The sequence below is a fragment of the Dermacentor variabilis genome, chromosome 7 (genome assembly GCF_050947875.1).
Source record: "Dermacentor variabilis isolate Ectoservices chromosome 7, ASM5094787v1, whole genome shotgun sequence".
Lineage (NCBI taxonomy): Eukaryota > Metazoa > Arthropoda > Arachnida > Ixodida > Ixodidae > Dermacentor > Dermacentor variabilis.
The window spans coordinates 133,581,546-133,607,441 of record NC_134574.1 but is presented as its reverse complement, the minus strand read 5'-3'; the positions used below and the strand labels follow the sequence as shown (position 1 = coordinate 133,607,441).

Here is a 25,896-nt window from a genome sequence, read left to right as displayed (position 1 = left end):
TTATACAGTTCTACTTTTGTATATTGAAGTCTGCAAAATGTTTATAAGCAAGGTTCTTTAGACTATCTGTAGACATTTGTCTATAAACTTTGCATAGATTCTACTATTGCAGACTGAATCCTATAAAATTTCTATAGGCAAATGACTACAGACTATGTATAGAGAGCCTATAGACATTCCATAGAATTCAGCCTACAGAAGAAGATCTGCATGGGCTTATGTACTTTTGTCTATAGACATCCTGCAGACAATTGTCTACAAACGTGAATATTCATTAATATATAGACAGTCTATAGACTCAAACATTTTATAGACTAGTTTATGAAAAATGTGAGGCGATAAGTGTGTAGAGTGCCTATAGACCTGTCTAAAAATATCTATGGAGTCTACACACTTCATAGACACATGTCTATGGACTACATACAGACTTTCTACACAAATTTTTGTAAGAGAACAGCGTTGTTGAGTTCGGTTCAGGGTATGGGTCGCTATACGTTTGTACTATTTATTATATTTTATGTTATTTATTTTATTTATTTTATAAATTTATTTATTCTATATTGCTCTTATTAAGCAATCATACGGATCTTCGAAGTGAATTTTTGCTGTTGCAGTTGGCATCGGCAGTGTCATAGTCTCCTGCTATTAGCGACGCATGCATGGACCGCACGTGGATTATTACGGGGCCTCCAGCGACGCAAATTATCAGCATCATCATCATCATCATCCTCAACGACAACAGCATAACCATCATCAGCCTCCTTACGCCCACTGCAGGACAAAGGCCTCTCCCATACTTCAACTACGCCGGTCATGTGCTAATTGTGGCCATGTTGTCCCTGCAAACTTCTTAATCTAATCCGCCCACCTAACTTTTTTCCGTCCCTGCTACGCTTCCATTTTGTTGGAATCCAGTCCGCAACCGTTAATGCCCACCGGTTATCTTCCTTCCTCATTACATGCCCTGTCCACGCCCCCCCCCTCATTTCTCTTTCTTGATTTCAACTAAGATGTTACTAACTCGCGATTGTTCCCTCTCGCTATCTGCTCTCTTTTTTTACACCCATCATTCTTCTTTCCATAGCTCGTTGCGTCGTCAATTTAAGTAGAACACTTTTCGTAAGCTTCCAGGTTCCTGCCTGTAGGTAAGTACTGATGAGACACAACTGTTGTACACTTTTATCTTTAGGGATAATGGCAACCTCCTGTTCATGATCGGAGAATGCCTGCTAAACACATTACAGCCCATATTTATTCTTCTGATCATTTCAGTCTCATGATCCAGATACACAGTCACTACCTGTTCTAAGTAGGTGTATTCCCTTAGAATTTGCAGTACCTCGCTGCCTATCGTAAATAGCCGTTCTCTTCCGAGATTGTTAAAGATTACTTTAATTATCTGCAAATAAATTTTTAGACCCACCCTTCTGCTTTGCCTCTCCGGGTCAGTGAAAATGCATTACGATTGGACTCCTGAGTTACTAGATAAGGCAACATCGTCTGTGAATCGCAAGTTACGAAGGTATTGTCCATTAACTCTCATCCCCAAATCTTTTCGATTCAGGTCTCTAAATACCTTCTGTAAACACGTTGTGAATAGCACTGGAGAGATCGCCTATGCCTGCCTGACAACCTTCTTTATGGGATTTTGTTACTTTCTTTATGGAGGGCTACGGTGGCTGTGCAGCCGCTATAGATATCTCATCATTTTTTCATACGGCTCATCTACACTCTGATTCCGTAATTCCTGCATGACTGCTGAGGTTTTGACTCAATCAAACGCTTTCTCGTAATCATTGAACGCTATATATAAGGGTTGGTTATATTGCGCACATTTCTTTATCTCCTGATTGATAGTGTGAATACGGTCTATTGTTGAGTAGCCTTTACGAAATCCTGCCTGGTCCTTTGGTTGACAGAAGTCTAAGGTGGTCCTGATTCTATTTGCAATTACCTTAGTAAATACATTTTAGACAATGGGCAGGAAGCTGTTCTGTCAATAATTTTTCCAGTCTTTGGCGTCCCCTCTTTTATGGATTATTATTATGTTGGCGTTCTTCCAAGATTCAAGTGCGCTCGAGGTCATGAGGCATTGCGTATACAGGGTGGCCAGTTTTTCAAGAACAATCTGCCCACAATCCTTCAACAAATCTGCTGTAACTTGATCCTCTCCAGCTGCCTTCCACTTTTGCATATCTCCCAAGGCTTCTACTGGCGTTACTTGCGGGATGATAAATTCCTCTAGACTATTCCCTCTTCCATTGTCTTCGTGGGTGCTACTGGTACTGTATAAATCTCTATTGAACTCCTAAGTACTTTGAACTATCTTATCCATATTAGTAATGATATTGCCGGCTTTGTCTCTTAACGCATACATCTGATACCTGCCTATTCCTAGTTTCGTCTTCACTGCTTTTAGGCTTTCTCCGTTCCTGAGAGCATGCTCAAGTCTATCCATAATGCACTTCCTTATGTTAGCTATCTTGCGCTTGTTGACTACCTTCGAAAATTCTGCCAGTTCTATCTAGCTGTAGGGTTAGGAGTTTTCATACATTGGAGTTTCTTAATCAGATCTTTTGTCTCCTGCGATAGCTTACCGGTTTCCTGTCTAAGGAATTACCACCGCCTTTTATAGCACACTCTTTAATGATGCGCATAAGGTTATCGTTCATTGCTTCAACACTAATGTCCTCTTCTTGAATTAAGCCGAATACCTGTTCTGTAGTTTGATCCGGAATTCCTCTATTTTCCCTCTTACCGCTAACTCATTGATCGGCTTCTTATGTACCAGTTTCTTCCGTTCCCCCAACAAGTCTAGGCTAATTCGAGATCTTACCATCCTATGGTCAGTGCAGCGCACCTTGCCGAGCACGTCCATATCTTGTATGATGCCAGGGTTAGCGCACAGTGTGAAGGCTACTTCATTTCTAGTCTCACCATTCGGGCTTCTCTACGTCCACTTTCGGTTATCACGCTCGCAGAAAAACATGTTCTTTATCCGCAAATTATTCCGTTCTGCAAACTCTACTAAGAACTCCCCCCTGATATTCCTATAACCTATGCCAATTTCCCCCACTGACTTGTCTCCAGCCTGCTTCTTTCCCAACCTGGCATTGATGTCGCCGATCAGTATAGTGGTAGTTTCTTTTGACTGTACTCATCGCCGGTTCCAAGTCTTCATAGAAGCTTTCGACTTCCTGGTCACCATGACTGGATGTAGGGGCGCAGACCTGTACCACCTTCAATTTGCACCTCTTAATAAGTTTCACAGGACCTGCCACCCAAATTGTGTTTGGCTCCAAAGGCGACGACGCCAACTGGACGCACCGTCCTGCTATGCTAAATCGCCCTGCTGGAGCGAGGGCAGTGTTATAAGTTCCGATGCTGGCGTGAGCCTTTTGTCCCACACACGTTAATGTTCTTGCTGGCAGCTGCGCGCGAAACACGCCGTGGGGAACGCCAGGCTAAATTTATGTAATCTTCTATTTCAACGCGTATCAAGATCGATGTTTTCTCTTTGGTCTCATCCTGCGCACCACGAAGGTTCGATACCTGTGAGGCCACTCGTTCTTCTCTCCACGCCAGTGTTGTGAAACCCCTCGTGGGGGCCAGGATGCTATTCCTAATTTTAAAGCGACGGCGTTATGAAGCCCGTGTCGCTGAAAATCCGGCGTCGGCGTCCCGCGTTGGCGTCCAGCGCTGTGCGTCTCCTCAGCAAAAGGAATTTCAAACGAAATTCCGAATCACGCATACCGGACCACTTTTCTACCACCAGTGTTGCTCATACCTTGTCTTTCACTCTTTACAAAGTTATTCTGCGGAATTTCGGGAACAGCATCGCAAAAACAATTCTAATGGAAAAATACACCGACAATGTCATTTATTTTGCTCTTCTCGGACTGATATATTAAAAATGGGAAACAATAATAGGAGACTGACCCACGCAAGAGGCCGCGTTTCTACCAGGAAACTTGCCTAAGTGCATAGCGTTGGTAGCCAGCGTTTCCCGGTAAAGGTTACGGTTACACAAGCTCCACTTGCTGGGAAGCATGAAAATCAGTATTTGGTCTTTGAACGCTATCGCATTCTACTCTTACAGGCGAAGCTTAAGCGTGTTCCCCATTTTTATTTACATCAAATATCATTTTTTTTATTTTATGTGCAAGGGGTACAATTTAATCAAATGAGAAAATATTTATGTTTCTGTCTCTCTTCCAGAATATTTCATGCAGTAACCCATTTCAGAAAAATACTTTTTTAGTCCCTGCATATTCACGTCGTATAGAATTAACAATCGGTCCAAAGTCGGTAGACCGTGACGCTCAACAAAACATTAGTGCAATATATTTGCGACAGGAACTATCTTGAAATCCAACCACCCGCTGTCCTTCAATGCTCAGATCTTCGATATGTGGCGGTCTTTTGGAAGTTCTCCTTTGTCGTTCAGCTCACTCCTATCTCTAACCTTTTAGGGCATTGCGGGTTAATGTATAAATTGAAATAGAACGCGCAATGAGGTTCTATGCTCTTTGTCCGCCAGTCAGGTATTCGGAAGCACTGCTTAGGCATTCCGGCTGTTGCATGCTTATAAGCAAGATGGCTAATTATAAATTACTTGGAGCCTCACAAATAAGGCTTGATATACCTTCTACCACGACCGATCATTACATACGCGTAGCGCTTAACAACGTTGTGAATATCCGACAACAGACTGCCAAAGTTGTCACAAGCAATTATGGGGCAATCACTGATGTGACTGAATTGCAATAAAAGGTGATTGCATAAGAACTGGCTTACATCGAAGAGATGTGATTCAGACTGTCAGACAACAGCTTTAAACAGCATGACACAAAATGCTTCAAAATGAACAGCAGACAAGGTGTCTTCGTTCGCTTTGTCCCGAATGAAGCTACTTAGAACTCTTGTTTACGTGGTGTACCCACCAGCCCAAACGAACGCGGTTTATTGTCATACGCATTTGCTTGGCTTCAAATGCGGACGAAATTCATTAGCTGCTACTCTTTTACACCACCATGCTAGGAATGTATTTTGGACACAGACGGCTCAATGTATTTTATTGACATACATGCGCCATGTGCGGACATCGTATAAATTTCCGCTCTATGAAATAACGCACCCAACACACAGAGTCTGAATGTATAGAGCAGTGTACAGAGTGCGAATAAAGCTGGATGCGAACAAAACAGAAAATACGTGCTTTGTTCCCAAGTCTAAACGTCGAGCATTTTGCCTTGTCTCAGCAGACAGTTTAGCCAAGTCGCCCTAAACAAACGCTTGTTTACGCAAAAATTCACCCTTTTGTGTGATCCCAAGCTTTGTAGACTTTTCTGCGCCTGTAGTACATCAAGACGACTCTCAAACGCGTGATGCGAAACTCGCAATTCTCCTCTTTGCACTGCCTTCTCTACGGCAGCTTGGTGCTACTACATCAATGCACACCAGCACCTTTAAGACGAAAATTTTCGACGCATAGCCTTAGGAGGTGAGCTTGACGTTGCGTATAACGAGGCGTTTGAGCTTAACTTCGTGGTTTGTCGGCCGAGCAGCACGAGTATAACTTTAAAATCCAGGCGATGAGCGTATCTTACTGCTCAACTCACTTGACATATTGGTAAGCCTGCCTTGCTTTAATGTCCACGGATGATTGCTTTCACCTCTCCCAGTTTTCACCTCACCTATCATTCAACGTTATTGGTGTCAGCAAAGACACGCTTCCTACACAGAAAAATTTACGAATGTAGCCGTTATTTTGCGAGCTATATGGATGGATAGCTCTAAATTGTGTGCACAATAACAATGATGTACTGCATCACTCATTAGACACGACAGCAAGCTATTGTTAGGTTATAAATGCATTCAAAATTCTCCTGGAAATCCACCATCAACAGAATCGCTGTGTAATATTAACGCGACCCTACTTCCTTTCTTTCTCTTCATCGTCAGTTATCACACTGCTATTTATTCGCTCCCTTTGCACAGTGCAGTGCAGCACGCGGAAACAAATATGATAAATCCCACGAATTTTTCTGGCCTGTGACAATAATCTTACTTTCTCTCTCTAAAGGTTGACGGGTGTATAAACAGTGTGTGCACAAGATCAAGTTCAATGTATTACGACAAAGACCGAACGTAAGGGAACCAAGCAGTTTCACTAAAATGTGACAATAGTTTCCTACAAATTAGTTCACCTTATAAACACATCCATGCTTTCAATAAACATTTTATGCTAATGTATCTATCTGCGTAATGTTATCATGCCTCAATAGTCTTAAGAAAAACTTTTTTTCGGCCGAACATTTGTCTCTATAACAAGAGTTCAGTTCACTAGCGTTTATTTCCAATACCGATATTTAAAGTGAGGTGCTTCTAGATAACAGATCCTGAGTAATTCTAATTCTCAAACCGTTATAGTGAAAGAACCGTTTACTTCCCCAAACTAATCTTTAATAATGTGTTTGCTTACATGGTACGGATACGTTTCCACTCCAGCTCAATATGAGAGACCTATAATTCTTAACTTCATATTACTTTCATTATGCTTTCATTATACCTTGACTACCTCATAATACCATAATAGCTTTCGAAGGCTGAAAATCCCGTACGTTAACAAAAAGTTACCAAAAAGAAAAAAAGGAAGGATTACTCTTACCTGTACATTTTGAAGTAATATTTATTTCTTCTGACATTTATTTGTGTCCCCCGAACACATGCTCCTAGCGTGTGACAATTCTTTGGGCGCACGCAGTAGCTGCACGAAAAGCAGGCATTTAAAGTGTTGAGTACACGTGCGAGAATGACATTCACTTGTTCAGTCACCATACACAAGCATCGAAATAGCATGGTGACCTTCAAGTCTGGCACTGGATCTTCCAAGTTGCGGAGCAAAATCATGAGAAGCACCCTCAAGTTCCTTGAACTGAAGAATTGAAGCACTGAGAAATTATTCTTCTAGAGCGAGAAACCTGCTAAGGATGGCAGTCATTAACATTCTAATATGTTGTCGTAAATGTGCACTTATTTCCAATACTGCGTGTCTGAATTGTGGGCACAGCAGTGGGCACTACGAAATCTTACAAAGGATAACCTGTGACACGAGTGTGGTTCCTAATAAAACCGCCCAAGTAAGGAAGTATCACAGTTTACACATTTCACAAGCATGCAAACTGTGTGTAGACAAAATGAAAGCACTACTACATGGGCAAGATTGATATCAGGCATTAAAAGGTGAAAATACAGAAGCAAATAAGTGCACGAATAACAAGAAAATGGTGCAGCATTAGGCGTTTGTTCTAAGAACCTCCAACTAACCTACTAGCTTGGAGAACTAAGTTTTCATATTATAGAAATGTGCAAAGCACGTAATTTCTTCGAACACAAGGCATGGCGCCAATTTCAGATTTTTTTACACGAAGAAGAACACAGAAAGTTAGTCTGTCATTTAGAGCGCACTGTTTATGTGAATAAGTGCTCGCAAAACTTGCGAAAGTCACTTTTTAGCTTCATATGGAAAACATTGTTAGCAAACATTGGTCTCCAGCAAGCACGTGTAACTCTATTTTTCTCATCACAATAAAACACAACAAAAGTTGGAAGAAAATATATTGGGATCTGCTAAGTCTTGGGAGCGCAACAACGTCGTAACAAAGAATAACGTGATCTTCTCATAGGCATCGCTGGCATAGCTTCTACAAAATGCCTCTTTTTTACTATTTTGTATATCGTGGTTTATTTCGGCAACTAAATAATAAAGGTAAAATGTTTGCGAAGTTTTCATGAAATATTCTGTATTAGAGAAAAAGCTTTCCTCGATGGTGTATCATATAATCGCGAGGAATGGCTTCCGGGGATAATAATGAAACATATTTACAACACTGGCAGCACACATATTAAACATTAACGAGTGAGTGAATGAGTGAAACAACTTTATTTCGTCCACAACAGACGCAAGCAAACTCAACGTCACCTTGCTAGGCCCACTCAGGGACCATCAGGTAAAGAGTGAGAACTCTCCAGAGTCGTGGCTCGCATTCTTATAAATCTTGTTCGACCAGATCATAAGAAGTCAACATATGACTAATATGAATAATATATGACTAATATATACATATGTATAATATTACCAACATATGATATGACTAATAAAAATCGGGCCCCTCGGTTGACCCCCTTTCTTATCGTTGTTCGACCAGAGTGGCACGTCGTCTTTCTTTGTCCACATTGTTTTGCTCCATCACTGCTGCTGCTTTGTCCAACATCTTTCGTTCTGCATGAGTTAATTTTTAACTTGTTGCAGCTTATTAACAGTTGTGGTTGCTGGAATGACTAGAGGGTCATATAAAACAAAACTCAAAGTGTAAAGGGTCGCCAAAGTGGAAGGTGGCTGTTCTCTGAGTCGTACTAATGAAGCTTTCCTTCAACGAAAAACGTTACAGATATTCGCAAGATCTATGATTGCTTCCTTCACATCCAGTGATTGAGTCCATAATATTGCAGCGAATTTCATATAACTAAGATTTACTGCAATTGGTCAACCCCTCCCGCTACAAGCTATGTCGCGCACTGTGGCGTTTCAGCATTCATTCGCGGAAATATAACGTTTATTTGCCTTTAGAACCAGAATGTAGACTTCCCCAAGCGCCAGACAATAGTATAATTCAGAAAACTACAGCGTTTGAACGCCACAAATAAATAAATTCAGCTTTTTGGAATTTCAATCAACCTGCAGAGTTTAGGCAACGTGTTTTAACTGTAGTGCATCTGCTTTCGAGAGCTTATTCTTATGAAAAATAACATGTTGCGAATGATTTTAAACCCTTATGACTTCTTTGACCGTAACAATCAAACGTGCAAGAAAATACTAATGCTTTTGGCATTTTTATGTAAGACCTGAACTTGTCACTTTCCTTTTTGGTACATTTGCCGGATCCTACATATCTTTAGGAACGTTTCTCTCATCTATATTCAGCATCATCTACATTCAGCATGTGTTTGGGTTTGGATGTATTTGCAGTGCATTTGCCACGTGTCGAGAAGCGGACTAGAACATTAGATAGGCATTAAGAAGAAAATTTGCAGAAAGCCTTTTTTCAACTAGGTTGTTCCAAATAAAGTAAGTACATGCAGGGAGACAAACTGAAGAATGCAAGCCGCAGTGATAAATGTACAATAAACAATAGTGCTCTTAAGCAATTAGCTTTATCCAAGTGCTTGTAAAGAGCACTCACAAACTTTTCCTGCCTATATGTGCTGTACTGTGGCTCTGACATAATTATAGATCATAGAGGCACGAGACTCCTTGGAGTTATACTTGTTTCATCTCAAAACGCAAAGGCGCATTCTTTGGATGCTTCTCACGAGGCAGCTCCTTCACCAGCACGCACCGGCACAGCGGCCATAACCGACGCAGAGATTTACGGGCAAACAAAGGCAAATCTTTCGTTACGACAGCCACTGCACTCTGTGGAAGCGGTAACGATGGTGAAGGCCATTGTCATGACCCTGACAAGTTGACCTGCATGGAGAGCAATGCGGCAGTGTCGACGACCTCCGTGCAAGCAGCATTGACCCGTGTTTCAGATTTGCACGTCATCGCCTTGTAGGCGGTTTCGAAGACTCCATACCAGCGGCGGAGTAAAGAAAGGTGGTCTGACCATGGGCGGAGTGCTGTGAACAGTATGACCCCTCTGATTGGCCGCAACACAGCCATCAAATTCCCTTGTGTAGGGAACTATGAAAATAGAGGTGCTTAGTACGCGGACATCTTTGGTGCAGTGATGTGTGTTCACGTGTATGCTCAGGTATGTAGTGAACTCAGCAATGTAAAGGGATCCGACACGCAGTATGCTCCCATTTCTTTAGCCGGTTGAGTTGTGTAAATGTATAAAAGAAACCGGTTTATCGTTTCGTTCAACTTCCCATCCTCATATTCTCACCAAGAAGCAACTTACGGTGATACATAAGGGTGACGGCGAGGGGCAATGTAGCCAGCTTAGTGCAATGCCCCATTATAGCACAGGCCAGCTACTACGTTTTAGGTGCTCCGATGGCTTAGCCTGGCAAATCTCTGTATGTAACCTGTGTCTAACCTGTGTCTTAACCGCTAGCCCCAGAACTGCATCACAGAACCTGGATGACGGCGGTGAGATGGAGCCTATCTTCCTCATCATCATCAGCCTGGTGACGCATACTGCAGGGCAAAGGCCTCTCCCATGCTTCTCCAACTACCCCGGTCATGTTCTAATTGTGGCCATGTTGTCCCTGCAAACTTCTTTATCTCATCCGCCCACCTAACTTTTTGCCGCCCTCTGCTACGCTTCCTTTCCCTTGGAATCCATTCCGTAAGTCTCAATGGCCATCGGTTATCTTCCCTCCTCATTACGTGTCCTGCCCATGCCTCCCCCCCCCATTTCTTTTTCTTGATTTCAGCTAAGATGTGATTAAATCGTGTTTGTTCCCTCACCCAATCTGCTCTTTTCTTATCCCTTAACGTTACACCTATAATTCTTCTTTCCATAGCTCGTTGGGTCGTCCTCAATTTAAGTAGAACCCTTTTCGTAAGCCTCCAGGTTTCTGCCTCGTACGTGAGTTCTGGTAAGACACAGCTGTTATACACTTTTCTCTTGAGGGATAACGGCAACCTGCTGTTCATGATCTTAGAATGCCTGCCAAACGCATCCCAGCGCATTCTTATTCTTCTGATTATTTCAGTCTCGTGGTCCGGATCCGCGGTCACTACCTGTCCTAAGTAGATGTATTCATTTACCACTTCCAGTGCCTCGGTGCCTATTGTAAACAGCTGTTCTCTTCCGAGAGCGTTAAACACTACTTTAGTTTTCTGCAGATTCATTTTTAGACCCACCCTTCTGCTTGGCCTCTCTAGGTCAGTGAGCATGCATTGCAGTTGGTCCCCTGAGTTACTAAGCAAGGCAATATCATCAGCGAGTTCTTGTTTTAATACTTATCATATAAATCTGCAATAAGTAAATAGATCTGTTCGTGTGGTGCAGATTCACTGGGCATCTGACATATTGTTAAACGCTGAGCGTCAGTATGTTTTCGCATGTTGGAGGTATTGCAATAACTTTGATATGTTTCAATGCGCTGGCACATCGTGACAATTACCAAAAAGAGATGGAGCAGAAACTTGTAAGAAGTAGATATTGTATGGGGCCTGGTTCCGCCGGCTTTGAGGAAATAAGGAATCGCAAAGTCTTCAGAGTAATAAGTGGCAGCCGCGAAAAAATTGGATGTGCACAATTCAAGCAAGGCCTTTCGTAAACATTTGTTAGTCCTTCACTTCGGTTACAATATGGTACCCTCTAATATATATATATATATATATATATATATATATATATATATATATATTAGAGTGTACCATATAGTAACCGAAGTGAAGGACTAACAAATATTATATATATATATATATATATATATATATATATATATATATATATATATATATATATATATATATATATATTATAAGCCGAAAACATATGGACGCTGAAGATGAAGCTGCTTAAGAAAAAGTGAACTTCTTAATGCTTATTAGTCATTGATTTAGACACAGTGAAACGCTTCGATGACAAGGCTAAAGTCACATTGTAATCTATTCAACGTAGACCCTGTCCCTCGTATATTGCCGCCAGTTTTACTCATTTTCACAAATTTCGGAAATAATGTCTTGTGTGGCGACTATTAAATGTATGTGCCGGGAAAATAAATATTTGTTAAGGATACAGCGCTGTCTTCGATCTTTTTCTCAATCACATTCTTTTCACCGTATTCCCGCGAAGTTCATGTGCAGCAATAAACAACTAACGAGTCCATCTCGGAAGGCTATTGAATTTGATTTTATTGTATCTGTAACTGAAAGCACAGTTTTTTTGTCTGACGACACAGTACACTTCTACACCATAACCATCAACGTATTTATTGGAAACGCACATGCCGATTATATCCAACGAGCTATTAGAAAAGTTCACCGTCAATACTTGTGTCAGAACTACCTAGTAATTTCATTGCGCCTGAAAAATTATTAAATTTCACCGTCAATGCTTGTGTCAGATATATCTAGTAATTTCATTGCTCCTGAAAAATTATTCTCATATTGTGTTTCCTGCTGCAATGTGAAACAGTCAATCTGCGAAAGTGTTACTTTTGCTACAAGTATAGAGTAAACTTGTCGATGTAATTTTTTATTCATATTTCAGCACATCTATCTTTTGTTGCATAGTTAATGGAAATGCACTGGTCCATAATAACGTTCCATTATTGAATACATGCCAGTGTTTTTTTTTATTTTATGCTATGTGAAGACATAAATCTCGCCATTTATAGGATGTCAAATATGTACTTACCGTTGCATGTTTTCTGGCAGTCTTCACACGTGGGGAAGCTGTTTGGCGGACTTCCACAGATGCTTTCCTTGAACGCCTTACACAACTTTCCTGCAGGCTCAAAATACCACATGCCCTCCTTTCCAGGACATTTGACTTCGCTGTAGCTCGCGAAGCATCGGAAACCTGATTCGCCGTTGCCTAAATGAAAGTGTTTTTTTGCTAAAACCGCCATTTAGATTGAAATTGAGTGAAATTACTATAGAAAACACACAACGTCTTTTATGTTGTCGTAAGGTCATCCTACTAGTTTTGTAAAGCGATATCTTGCCAGCTGCATTGAAGTCTACTATTGAATACGCGTTTGGAAAACTCAAATGCCTGATGCTTTAAACTACAGAAATCTGCCGTAAATTTTCCCTTTCTCTAGAAAACGTTTGGGTGCGTGACATGGATAGATGGATGCGATGTGCGTACCCTTTGCAATGGGGTGGTGGGTTGAGCTACGAAGCTCTTGCTATTATATTGCCTAATGTCTGATCTGTATATAAAAACACGAAGAATTCGCATCGCCAAAGCTTCTGAACCCCTATTAGGAATTTGTTTTTGTACGCCTTTGTTGCTTGTCGTTTCCCTACTTTTCTCCCATCAATCTTCCAATGGCGTCTTACTAATCTCCAATGCATACATGCCTACTTTCGCTCTGCTCTCGCTGAACCCAAGAGATTCAAGGAGGCCGGAGGTGCCTAAACCCACCACTGGGCAGGTATCTGCACATTCTAATAAACATGTTCCATTGTTTCTGGAGCTTTAGCGCAGCAAGCACATGCTTCTTCCTCCTTATATATCGCTTTGTAAGTTTCTATTCCAAGGTATCCTGATCTGCCTTCGAAGACTAATGAGCTTCCCTTTGAATAATTATATATTTTTTTCGATTTTTCCTCTTAACAACTTGCTGAAAGCAGGTTTCTCTTCCATTGCCGCCTCCAATGAGATTATCTCAGCCTCTTTGACTTTCCGCTAGACGTTCTTTGTTGCCCAGCTGCCTTCCCTACAGGTCGCATACTTGCCCGTAAGCTTCCTAGTTCATTTCTTCCACTGTTAATCAATGTTATTCCTGTACAAATACCTGAAAACACTCTCCCAGCCCATTTAGGTTCTTCCATATTCCTCAGTCATTCTTCAAAATTAATTTTATGGTGAGCTTCCCTCACAACTTCTCCAGCGCATATCACCCTGCACAACTGCATTTTTAATCTTCCCATGTGTGCGCAGTCTGAGTCCTTTCACTGACCTTTGGTTGCCATCGAGTCCTGATTTGTACCCCTGACTTCAAGCAAACAGCCACATTTCCAAATCTATACTGTGGAAATATTGCACGTTTCCTCATACCCCAAAACACCTCGTACCTATTTTATTCTTATAACACTCTGTATTTCATTATGGCCACCATTCTCTTCCTCATTGCTGTTATTGCTTCTACGATGTTTCCATTTATATATTGCCTCCATTTACCAATATACCAAAGCATTTATATTCCGTTACCCGAGGTAGGCAATGGTTCTCTATTGACACTGTCAGTTCACTGTGTTCATTGAATACCACAACTCCTGATTTTAACGCTAATTCTCACATTCCTGTCCTCACATATTAACCAGACGTTGCTCATGCGTTTGCTTCTTAGCTAGCAACACAAAGTCGTCCGCAAAAACAAACCTGGAAGCTGCCATTCTACTACTGTACCCGCATGTGTGTATGAGATTGAACCCGATAATACACCGCCGCAATAGTTCTACGAAAACCCTCAAGCTGGAGAGAAGTAATTATTAAAGGAAAAATCAATATCCACCCAATCGTATTATTTGCTACAAAGGAAACCCAAATGGGTTCGTCGAAAGAAAAGCCTCGCAGTTGAAGGAAGGTTCATTCTGGTCCGGCACTCAAACCCGGGACCATTGTCTTTGTATCACATGAGTTTCCTTTGTAGCAAATGCTAAGATTGGGTGAACGTCTCACTTTCCCTTTATTACCGGTATTACTTCCATCCAGCTCCCTTTCCATCCTTACCGCGTAATCCTCGCGTGGTAAGGTGCCTCACTCCCTTGCTGATATCAACTTGTTCCTCGCCTCTCATCCCTTTCCATTCAATGCAGACCCCATTTTCTAGGTAAATGTTTCTCAAAAGCAGTATACAGTTATTGCATATGCGTTTCCTTTCCAGGATATGGCACGCTATCTTGCGGTTTACAATGTCGTGCACTCAGGTAATCTCAGATAATGTCTAAAAAAGCGCATACGCTATGTATATTTCAAAATAATGAGTAAGAACAAATAGTTCACCATCCAGACGGAAACCGATTGTCAATTCAATTTTAAGCTCTCCCAATCTGGAAATATCCTCTGCCCATGCTCAGTTTTATTTACTCGCCTGCATTGCTATTCTTTACATTACCGAAGTAATGGTCAAAAGTCTACGAGAGTAAATTCTATCTTTTTCCACCTTACCTTTATAAAATAATTGATTTTATTTGGTCACCAACTCTGGCATATTCCTCTATATATTAAGTTTTTTTTTCCAATGCTTTCAAAAGAGCTTACTTACTCTTCGTCCTAGTTCATTAATCAACATAACGGAAACCTCCTCTGCCCCTGTGGCTTTGCGCCTAGGAATTTTGCTTTCTTCCAGTTGCAATTTGTCAGAACCTGCTCCTTTTCATATAATTCCCTTTCATGCTCTTTTTTTTTTAAATAACGCCTCGTCTTTGCCTTGTAAACATTCGACTGTTATTTTTGAACGCAATTTAATGCCGCGTTCCCTTACAATTCCTTTCCTTCTTCGTCTAAGGCTTATTGTTGTATTGTTGCAGACTTCCTGCCAAATAAGTGTATGAGGTTCCAAAATATTCTAGGTGCTGCCTTCTTTTTCTCAGGTATTTCTGGCTACCAAGGTTCATTTTTACCTTTTGTCGTTGCTGTAACCACTATTTTAACTATAGATTCTTTCTCCCGAGATATTTCCCATTTTGGTGTTGCTTCATTCTGTGGCAACTGTGCTTTCCTTTTGCTTCCTGTGTTCTCGAGGCGTTTTCTGTTAACTCGCGATCACTTCTCGTACCTTCCTATTCCACCAGGATTTCTGTTTCGTTTTTTATTTTCCAACGAGCATATTGTTTCTTTTCGCGTATTTCTGCCCTAATTAAACTGAGAAGCTATCCATAATCCCACTCTTTGCCTGGTAATTTGCCATATTCTTTCACGACTCTAGTGAGTATATTTGTGATTTGTTCAGCGTTTGGATTTTGACAGGCCATTCTTCGCATGTTCTTCTCATTCCCAATTACATATCCCATTCTCTTGATGATGGCTTTAAGGTCATTCCCTATGCTGTCATGCCCTTCATCGTCAATGACCGTTTCTCTCTACATATCATAAATTACTTCTGTCATCGGACAGTACTGAATGCTTGATTACCGGTCTCCAAATTTCCCCGTGGTCTAATGAGCATTCCAACTCCCCCTTCCCTTTTTTTCGATTTAGTTCTCTTTCACCCTTTTCAAGCGTAATTTTCAACTACTGGTGCATCTTCTGAGTCTCTGCATTGATGACAATGTTACCATGGACACCTTGTTCCTGTACTTCGAGAAAGCATTTGACAAGGTGCCATACAAACGGCTATTCCTTAGGCTCACTCGCCTAATTTTTCACCCGCTGTCTTAAACCGGCTGTGTGACTTCCTCACAAACAGGTAACAGTTTGTCTGTACTAGTGGGCATACTTCCTCATTAGCACCTGCTATATCCGGAGTTCCCCAGGCACCGTCCTCGGACCATTACTTTTTCTTATCTTCATCAATGAGCTAACGACGAACATCTCCTCCTGTATTCTCATTTTCGCAGACAACTGCGTCATATACCATCTTATCCGTAGTTTCCATGATAACATTTCCTTTTAAAATGATTCACAAGTTGTTGAAAATTGGTGTGAAACTTGGTCAATGTCTTTAACTGTCAAGAAAACTTCGCAGATCTCCTTCCAGCGCCGCGCTTCCTGCGAAGCATATAGGTACGTTGTTCTTGGCTTCCAATTGTCTTCAGAGTCATCGAATAAGTACGTTGGCATCAAGTCTTTGCTGGTCGCACCATAGGGCAAGTATAACCAGAGAAGGTAACCACGTCTTGGCTATGCTCATCGTAACCTGAAGTTAACCCTTTCGCACGTAAAATTGCTAACGTACCAAACATTTGTTCTTCCCAAGTTGATACGTATGCAGAGTTCGGGATCCGCATCAGATTAACCTACAAAAAGCCCTTGAATACGTCCAAAACCGCGCTAATAGATTTGTTTTCTCAGAATATTCTCACTACTCTAGCGTTACTGAACTAAGAGAGAGTTATTATTCCCAGTCTTGAGTCATGCAGAAAAATAGCGTGCCTGTCCCTCTACTATAAATTTTACCACTCGTCTCTTGCTCGCTAGATTATCATGCCTGCTCACCGCCTTTCGCTCCGCAACGGTCATTCTAAAGCTGTATATCCACCACTTGCGCGCGACTGCGCACCTGAGCTCATTTTTCATTCGAACAGGGAACAGCTGGAATCAGTTGCCCACCGACTCTGTGCCCCACTACAGTCCTCATTCATTGAAGACCTGGCACGAATGTAATACGCACCCGTCATCTAAAACCCCGCACCAGGCACATTTCAAGAACAAATAAATAAACAAACAAATAAATAAATAAATAAATTAATTAATAAATAAACAAATAAATGATATGCGTTTCTGTAAGCGAATAGACCCGTATTTGTGGTCTACTTAACCGCTCTTCAATTTCTATGTACTTTTTCTTTCTTCTTTCCTTTTGCGTGCTTATGTAGCCTATAGCGTGGCGAGCTCTCCTCCTTTTTCTGTTAATGTCCGCGATGGTATTCTGAAGTTCCCCTTGGGGACCTTCTTCATCGCTACCTACCCTGCTCTCTTGATCGGCCATGGGCCCCCCAAAAAGTAACTGTGCCACCAGCCAGTCGCCACCCAACGTCTCGGCTAAGCCTGTGATTGAAGTGGACCTCATCTTATTGCAAACCACCTTACCTTTTCTGTTCCCTGTTTGATTCTGCAACCTCTAAACCTTCCTCTCTCTTCAATCTCCATGTAGCCTCATTTTCAGCCACAACAGCGATGTATGCGTATCAATTCTCGAATGGCAATTTTGTGTTGGGCACAAGAACTGACGAGATCTGCGGACAAATTTTTTGTACTTTTTCTTGGCAGATGCTATATTCTATTGGTCCGTTCCCTTTAAAAATCATATTCCAGCGCCATGGTTAGATGGGCTCTTCTAATATTTTGTTTGCTACCGGTTTGCTTGGAGAACCGAAGAATCTTGCGGAACCGTACTTCCTGAAGGCCGATAACACAGCTCAACACACGCTATAATATATTACCAACCTTTCTCATATTTCGCCTAAATATAATGCCGAAAAAAGTCAATGTCTATCAGACATATTTGGTGCCTATATTCAGTATATTTTCATTTCTTAATCAGACATATTGTAACATACAATGGATAAACACACGTGAAGCTCCAGAAGTATTGGTAAGCTTGAACCAAGCCAAAGCGCTCGAGCACGTAAAAAACTGTATTTATTTGAGGTGCGGCGTGCTGCAACTTCCTGAAGACATTGTAAACTTCGTTCACACCTCGTATCCGGAAACAACAGCTGAGTTACTACTTATCATCATTTTGACACTTAGATTTATTTGATAAGGGAAGCGCGGGATGGCTGCCTTTCGTCATCCACATTATTTTTTGCCTACAATGGATCCGTTCCTAAAATGTTTTAGTGAAAGCCACTTAAAGGAGGACTTTATAACTCAGAACAGGAATCATCTTCAGGGTATCAGCGTACGCCAATAGCACTACTTTATTTGGAAGAGACAGAGATAGCCTAGTATGGGTATTTGGTATTTATATTCAATAGGCCTCACTGTCTGTGGGTGAAATATATAAGAAGAAATGCGATGCGCTCAATATATGTAAAAATTGTGCATCTGCGCACAATCGGCAAGGAAAAGGATGACTCAAGTAAGGTGCTGTCAGCTAAGTAACAATGGCAGGAGCTTTGCTTTCCTTGTATATTCCTAGTCCACAGCAGGCGCAGAAATGAAATAGGTAAGAAACCTGCATAAGCAGACGTTTTTTTGTTTCGTAAGTGCGCTGTCATAAAATACTTGTGGACAAACTTATTGTTAAACATATTCTGAGAATAGCTGCGAAGTATATTCTCAAAGTACGCCAAGATATTTTGCACAATGTTGCGATTTACTGTCTCGTTTATATTCATCGCCTTGTGCTTACGTTGCACGACTGCTCTTCGCAGCCCAACTCAAGCCTGAGATTCAGAGGCAGGGTTTTGGGGTAACCTCGTTTCAAACATGCGTTTCGGCTACCTAGTGTATATTAATATTACAAACAAACTGTTGAATTGGAGTAATACGTGAACTGCCTAGTTATTCCGCAACGGAAATAAATTTATCGAAAGTGCGTGGGAGACTGGTGAATGTCGTTTCGAAGGCAAATGCGTATGTATTCGACACTATAAAATAAACTGCAGACTTTTGTGACCATGCACAATCAAATTGAAATTAAAACGAAGCGGTTGCTTTCAGCAATTGCAATAACATTTTCACTTACAGATAAATAAATCACTTATTGTGAAACGTTGCCCTTACGCGACTGGTCACCATGAAACCTTGTCTGCCTATACCGTCTGCAAGTCGTTTGTCAGAAAATTTCTACATGCAGTAATTCCCTGCAATTTCTCAACATGTGATCCTGTTTGAGCTCACATTTCCTCAGAGCAGCATATAATGTTCTGCGTTTTTCTTAAAAGGCAACTATAATGCTCCGATTATCCTGTATATGTTATATACAGTTAAGCACGACAGCTTCTCCACATACTATGAACGTTTATTCGACAATAACTAATCCTGATTCTAATGTACACAAAAATAAACAATGTACAGCCTTCAGTTCAACGAGCACACAGTAGTAGAATACTAGAAAGCTTGCATAAAAGGGGAAAAAGAAGGCGGACAAAGGAAAAGTAAATAGATATGTACAACGCTTCTAATCTGGTCAGCAAAGTAATTTTCGTCCCATGTTTCACTGCACATAACCCCCGTTTACAGTAAGTACAAGGTTGTTGCAAAACACGAAGACAGAGGGAGAGAAAAGCATCTCAATTGTGAGCAAAACGATGGTTCTGCGAGAATTGGTGTAAAAGACAGTTATCTCGGCTTATTGAGCAGCGTCGCGGATGAAGGTAGTATGACGTTTTCAAGGAATATCCTAAATTTTTGCCAAGACCAGTGCAGGTTTTACATTCATTTACCATCTCCCAAAATTTTTCCATAGCCTTCCCCGTTTGTTACTAAATTTATTCCGATGGCAAGTGTTATTCTGCCAATAAACGGGCTAAAGTCTGCTTGCTCGTAAAATAATCATAAAGCTGCAAAACGCTAGCACGCGAAATTTATTTCAAATTTCGAAAAATACCCGCCCACTTTCTGCTTTGTGTACACATTACCCATTACCTTGCCCATACTTTCACAAAAAGGACACAAGGTACTTTCTTTTAGTCCACCAAGGACAGGCGACCAGCGTCGTATCACGTATAGAAATGCCGCGAAAGGGAGGGTTCAGCAATTTTTCCTGACGCTCCCAGGTGAGCCAGTAAATGCTAGATCTCGAGAGGCATTCTACTTGAACTGCACCTAATTTCTGTTGAATATGAAGATTGTGTATCATTAGAGTTCTTTCCAGACGCTGTTAAACTTTGCTTACCACACCAGAGTGACAAATTAAGATACTATTTTCCAAAATTTTTTGCAAAGTGTATCTTTAATCCGCTACACTATTCGCTGCACGATGTAATCTAAGAAATGTGCTTGGAGATGCTATATACGGGTACTCTTCAATAATTTTATCACCTGAGATTCTCTCACGCTTACCTAAATATCTGTAGGCAGGAATACTAGCATTTAAGCCCCCATCGAAAAGTGACCGCAGTGACCGAGATCGAGCTCTCGCTCTCGAGCTCAGCAGTGATATGCTATAGCCGCTATAGCCGCTCTGCTACCACGACGGGTCAAACACTCTTCACTGTTCGTTTGCCGACTATCACTTGAAAGAGCCTTCATAATACTGCGAAAGCTGTGGGGTAGTTTATATAGAAGTTATTCAGCATGTAAAAGGTATTTTTTTTTCAATATAACGCCTGATCGTCGTGGAGAAGAGTTTGAAAGGTTTCCTTAATGCTGCGTTCAATTCTCGCAAATGTCTCAATGTTTGCAGGTTCACTGAAACCAAACTCCAGGAAATGGTAGCACCCTCAAAAAGAAAAGAACAATAAAAAAGTGCGTTGAAGCGCCGAGACAGCCAACAGCAAGTTTTTTTTTTCAATTGTCAATAGAGCACAGCTGCTGACAATGCGTTGCATCCATGGTTATTGCAACAAAATTGTTGCCACGTTTTTAAATCTTTATTTCTTGGAGCGTGCGTTTGGAAAAATAAAGATTTAATGTTTCGTAACTGTTTCGAATATTAGTAGGATTGGTATTTAGAAATATTCGGTAACAGCGCTTGATATATATAAATTTCGTTCGAGAGACGACAGCCTTGGTACTTTGTGCCTTAATATTAAAACCATTACGAGAAAACACAATCGCATCGTTTCCTTCTCTGACGAGTGGTATTGCATTTGAAGGGGACATGCTCTTTAAGAAGGCGCGAGGATTGCCACTTGGCCAGAAGATGACAGGTGGCCACGGATCACTAATGCACTCAGGAGTGATCATTAAAGCATCAACGTCTATTTTACCAATCTGAGCCATATACACCCCCCCGCAACCAGAGGCAACTGGCTAACTTTACCTGTTGTACAATAATCTCGCAATGCCGAATGCTAGTGTGTTGGGTTAACTTACATTAGGTAAATTTATGATCACTCAACTTGCTCTTCCAAACAGTCAGTGGAGAAATTTAATTCCAATTATTGGAAACACAAGGCTCTGCCTTCGTTTCCGAGGGGATGTTCAAATTACCGATGTGGTATTTTACGAATCTGGTAAATGCAGATGAAATGACTCAACTCTTTTACGTATGCAAAAAGTTGGTGAACTACATAATTTCTTAAATATGAGAGAGCGAGATGGAAAGCAAGCCCAGGAAAGGCAGGGGAATTGGGAAAGGGGAATAGAAAGAGGAAAAAGGGAGAGAGTAAGCACTAGTATATAAGAAAGGCTACCAAGCTTGAGTGGTGGTGAACCATTTCTTCCTATAACACTGCATCATTACCTGCAGAAGGCAGCAATAATAAAAGCCCCCATAACGCAGAGAAAAAAAAGTTTGAGGGTAATTGCTGCTATTACTGCGTTATAACCCACGAACAAGGTTATGCAAAGCACGTATATACAGTGTAATATTCAAGAAATATTTGCCGAGCTCCTGCAGAGCCAGACTTCTTAAAAAAGCACTGGGCCGATGTGGTCATTTTCAACACGAAGTATCAACGGATTTTTGAAGACCTATTCTAAAATTTCCCCCTTTTTTGCAGTTGTTGACCAAGAACGAATCACTACAAACACTTCCCCCATTCCTCGATAGCCTGCCATGACCACTCCCACTACATATGCTGGATTTCTTTTCGGCATGTTCCAACAAATTTTTCAACAAATTCAATTGCACCGAACAGACCGTGGTAAGCATCCTAGAACATAGTTAAATATCTGCAATTACAGCGTACCGTTGTCCCTAGCTTCCAGCATATGTTAGTGAAGAAAGCTATATGCGCTCAATGAACGCCCGAGAAACTTGAGCAATGTTGAACAAAAGTAACATCACCACGTTGGGTGCAATAGGAACTAATGGTGAACCTTTTTGGTGAATATTGAAATTATTCATTCACTATACCTGCCATCAGCACAGGTGCCACTGGCGAAATGTATAATTTCAACTTATTCACCTCTGAGCAGGACATGAAAATTATTCACGCGAACGTACAGTCTAAGGCAGGTGCATAAATACCACACCTCACACAACTTGCGAGGTGGAATTATCCGCAAAACAAGTCTCACCTTCTGGAAGTAGGAGACAGAGTGAGTATATAATCACAAGGCAAATGTTAAGCTTCATCCCGGAGCTTCTCCGTAAGTTACGTTTTTTGATATAAACGAAATGTTGCAGCAACTAGAAGTTCCGTGCCCAATGAAAGTTCAGCAAAGCAAAAATGACGCCATCACATAAGTAGTTCTGCCTATATATATATATATATATATATATATATATATATATATATATATATATATATATATATATATATATATTGAAACTTACATGATGGCCTCATTTTTCTGGTCTGTCCTTTCATTGCGCATACAATATTTTAGCAGCTGCAATAACAATTCCTTTTTTGTCAGTGCAGGCTGTACCGCTTTCCAAGGCAAAGCACGCTATTGAGTTGAATCTACCCGTGCACGTGTTGATGTGTTGCACTGCAACATTCCATATATTCTTTAAAAATTGTTTTACTGCACTGGCAGTGGTAGAGTATTCATACGGACGCGGATTTGCCATTATGTACGACCTATGTATTGCATTTTATACTTGTTTTCAGAAAATTTTACAATATTTCGTACCGAATTTAGCAATTTAGCAAAGCCCTAGTACGTAATAAGAATAACTTTTTCATGAGAAGGAAGCATCTGTACGCGTAGGTCAGGAAGTAAAATACATAATTCAATCATTAAAGCTCATGCGTAAACATTACTGAGCAATGCACAAATAACTCGAGAAATCAGCCTGATTAGCAAATTGTGATATGCCAAGCACGATGGGTAAACATTATAGTCAAAAACATTTATATGTAACCTGATTATAATGATCCACGAGGGCAGAAGGAATGCCCTGTAAAAATGTTTTGATCGAAAAGGGACTAGTACTTCTGCTCTTATTTTCATTGTAATTTCTGCTCCTTGGCTTTAGTAGGACCTGTAACTTAAATCGTGTTACTTACGTGATAGAGGGGCACCGCGAGGTCTTCAAAATTTTGTAATGCGCTTTCGTCATGACTGTGAAAAGGAAGTGACGGAACGAAGAAATTACTTTTCTTGCAAGCAAGCGCACTAACTTTGATAAATCTGCCAATCGCAGCATTGAGACACATTATCTCTCATCAATTTTCTGGACATTGAAAATAACAAAATACAAAATGAAACACCAGGTTACAGATATTTAGCTGACTGATAAAATAGAATTTATTGCTTCATCTAAACCAGGCAATGTTTATGTAATACGCATTACATCAACAAAGTATAAAAGTATTAACATAGTAATAATAGTATTAAGGCAGTAAGGTTCTTGAAAAAAGGCACTCGTAAACATAGTAAACATTTCACAAAGGTTGTAGTGATATAACAGGCAATACTTAGGAAGCTCTTCTAAATGCATTAGAAGACGTGTATGTTCAAAAAGCAGCTGCGGAAAAAAATCGAACAGCATCGATGAAATCTCTAGGCTCAGCATTTGTTGATTTTGCGTAAGTAGGTTGTCACCAATACCAAGGAAAGTAAGGTCACTGAATAGGCGAACATGACAGGTAAAGTATGCTGCAGCGTTGGGGCTTAAAATGTTCATTTGTGCATTAAAATTAGGGTCATAACTGGAGGTGGATAACATACACTCAGCGAGACAGTTTCTTGGAGGAGCGTAGAAGGAGCCAAACAAGGCCAGTAGGAACCTTTCTAGAAAGTACATTAAAAAGTAAAATTTTGTGATGCTCCGTTGTTAGTTAGGAAACAGAAAATTGTCATCTATCCGAAAGTCACAAACATGGATGGATGAACATTTTTCCCTTTCATGATGCTTCATTCAATTTGTGGAATTCTACAGAACTGATTTACCATTGTTTACGATTTCATGCCTCCGTCTCGCTATGAATCTATCCGCTGTTTTGCATATTGTACAGTTGATGCATTATCGTTATTGCCTTAGCAAAGCAAGTGTTCGAGCTTATATTTGGTATCAATAGAATAGCATCTCTTTTTCGGAGTAGTCTACACTTGAAAAGTGGGAATATTCTGTTCCAACATGCAGGGAATCTACTGCTGCATTGTTGTTACCCTAAAGGTATGCTGTGTGCAGGAAAGCAAAATGTTTATCGTTAGAGAAGTACTCCCATAACATAGTGACACCCATGATGAACTTGGTCTAGCTAGAGTCCTATATTATATTCACCTATTTCATAAGGTTCCCAATTACTTCTATTTTAGTGTGCTGGTAGCTCGGGGTACTTTACAATGTTGAACTGCACAGTAACCAGTAAAACCGGCTTGCCTGGTTGCACTGGGAATTCTATACTCACCCGCCGTGGTTGCTCAGTGGCTATGGTCTTAGGCTGCTGAGCACGAGGTCGTGGGATCGAATCCCGGCCATGGCGGCCGCTTTTCGATGGAGGCGGAATGCGAAAACACCCGTGTACTTAGATTTAGGTGCACGTTCAAGATCCCCAGGTGGTCGAAATTTCCGGAGTCCTCCACTACGGCGTGCCTCATAATCAGAAAGTTGTTTTGGTGCATAAAGCCCCATAATTTAATTTAGTTTTGTATTATATAGTTACTAAGAATACTCTACATTCAGCAAGGTTACTTTCAACAGAATCAGGGCAGTACCTTACTTAAATCAGCCAAGACAACAAGGAGGCTTCCGGATGCGTTATTCTAGAATGGGTCCAATCCATGCAAACAATGAGGTAGTTGACAAATCGCACGAAAGGCAACTAACACCTTAATATGTATTTTATAGAATATGGAATGTATTTTTGCCCGTAGAGATACCAGTATTCATGGAGGCACTGTGTAGTCAAGGAGCACAGGAAGCAATCGTTATAAATTTAGGAAATATTTTTTAGGTGCCACAGATACAGAACTTCACAATGAAAATGAAAAAAAAGTTGGTCAAGACAGAGGTGCAGCAAGGACGCAGAATGTTCTCGTAGCCATTGGCCACATGTTTGAAAGTATTTAATGTACTAGAATTGGAAAGGTTGTGGGTGAAGGCAGACATGCGGTGGTACTGCATTGCTTGCGAAATAACACGAATTTAAGTTATAATACTACAATGTCCGGTCTTTAGGTATCATGAGCAATCTCGCAGACAACAGGGTGAGATGGAACACATGAGCTGATTATTAACTGGTTTCCTTATTCATAATGGTGCTGGATAGATAATGCTGAGTTATTAGGAAAAACGTGGCATAGCAAAATGAATGAGGCACAAGGAAGCTATGGATGGTGGTGTTAGACTACAGTACAACGTTAGCTGAGAAGCATTATCACAATATAGATATAAGGCTAGCCGACCTGTAAGACCACTTACGCTCATAAAATTTGGGTCACAAGGTCTCTAGGAACGCGCAAGCGCAGACTAGCCACACAATGAAACAATCAGAATCAAGGAAATAGCCATAGAAACGTCATA

General features: G+C 40.8%; 1 protein-coding gene across 1 annotated transcript; it reads right to left on the bottom strand.

The window, feature by feature from the left end:
* Nucleotides 1–6,668: 6,668 nt before the first annotated feature.
* Nucleotides 6,669–22,642, bottom strand: LOC142587139 (kunitz-type serine protease inhibitor Vur-KIn-like). The gene is made up of 3 exons (XM_075698025.1): nucleotides 22,497–22,642; nucleotides 12,384–12,563; nucleotides 6,669–6,769 (listed from the first exon to the last, which is right to left on the bottom strand). The coding sequence occupies exons 1-3, from the start codon at nucleotides 22,552–22,554 to the stop codon at nucleotides 6,735–6,737; spliced, it is 273 nt and encodes a 90-aa protein (XP_075554140.1). The 5' UTR covers nucleotides 22,555–22,642; the 3' UTR covers nucleotides 6,669–6,734.
* Nucleotides 22,643–25,896: the final 3,254 nt, after the last annotated feature.

Excerpts from the sequence above, each read along its gene's own strand:
- LOC142587139 (XM_075698025.1), bottom strand. The coding sequence starts at position 22,554 with ATGAAGCTTAACATTTGCCTTGTGATTATATACTCACTCTGTCTCCTA. Across the intron at positions 12,564-22,496 it reads CTGTCTCCTACTTCCAGAAG|GCAACGGCGAATCAGGTTTC; the intron begins GTGAGACTTGTT and ends ACTTTCATTTAG. Across the intron at positions 6,770-12,383 it reads CTGCCAGAAAACATGCAACG|CTACTGCGTGCGCCCAAAGA; the intron begins GTAAGTACATAT and ends CTTTTCGTGCAG.